Consider the following 462-nt stretch of genomic DNA (forward strand, 5'->3'; position numbering starts at 1 on the left):
GCACCGCAAGCAGGCACGCATGCGGCGAGTGCGGCAAGACCTACGCTACATCGTCGAACCTGAGCCGCCACAAGCAGACGCACCGAAGTCTGGACAGCCAACTGGCGCGGCGCTGCCCAACGTGCGGCAAGGTGTATGTGTCCATGCCGGCCATGGCCATGCACCTGCTCACGCACGACCTGCGTCACAAGTGCGGCGTGTGCGGCAAGGCCTTCTCCAGGCCCTGGTTGCTGCAGGGGCACATGCGTTCTCACACAGGCGAGAAGCCCTTCGGCTGCGCGCACTGCGGCAAGGCCTTCGCAGACCGCTCCAACCTGCGTGCGCACATGCAGACGCACTCGGCTTTCAAGCACTTCCAGTGCAAGCGCTGCAAGAAGAGCTTCGCGCTCAAGTCCTATCTCAACAAGCACTACGAGTCGGCCTGCTTCAAGGGCGGCGCGGGCAGCGCTGGCGGTTCCGCGG

General features: G+C 64.9%; 1 protein-coding gene across 1 annotated transcript in view; it reads left to right on the plus strand.

Annotated features, from left to right (window-relative positions):
• Scrt1 (scratch family transcriptional repressor 1) overlaps positions 1-462 on the plus strand; it is a 3901-nt gene that overhangs the window by 2780 nt on the left and 659 nt on the right. Inside the window, exon 3 of the mRNA XM_033759188.1 lies at positions 9-458. Coding sequence (XP_033615079.1) covers positions 9-458 — 450 coding nt within the window. The remainder of the gene's footprint in view (positions 1-8; positions 459-462) is intronic.

Source organism: Fukomys damarensis, unplaced genomic scaffold, assembly GCF_012274545.1.
Source record: "Fukomys damarensis isolate Sample0158 unplaced genomic scaffold, DMR_v1.0_HiC HiC_scaffold_5, whole genome shotgun sequence".
Lineage (NCBI taxonomy): Eukaryota > Metazoa > Chordata > Mammalia > Rodentia > Bathyergidae > Fukomys > Fukomys damarensis.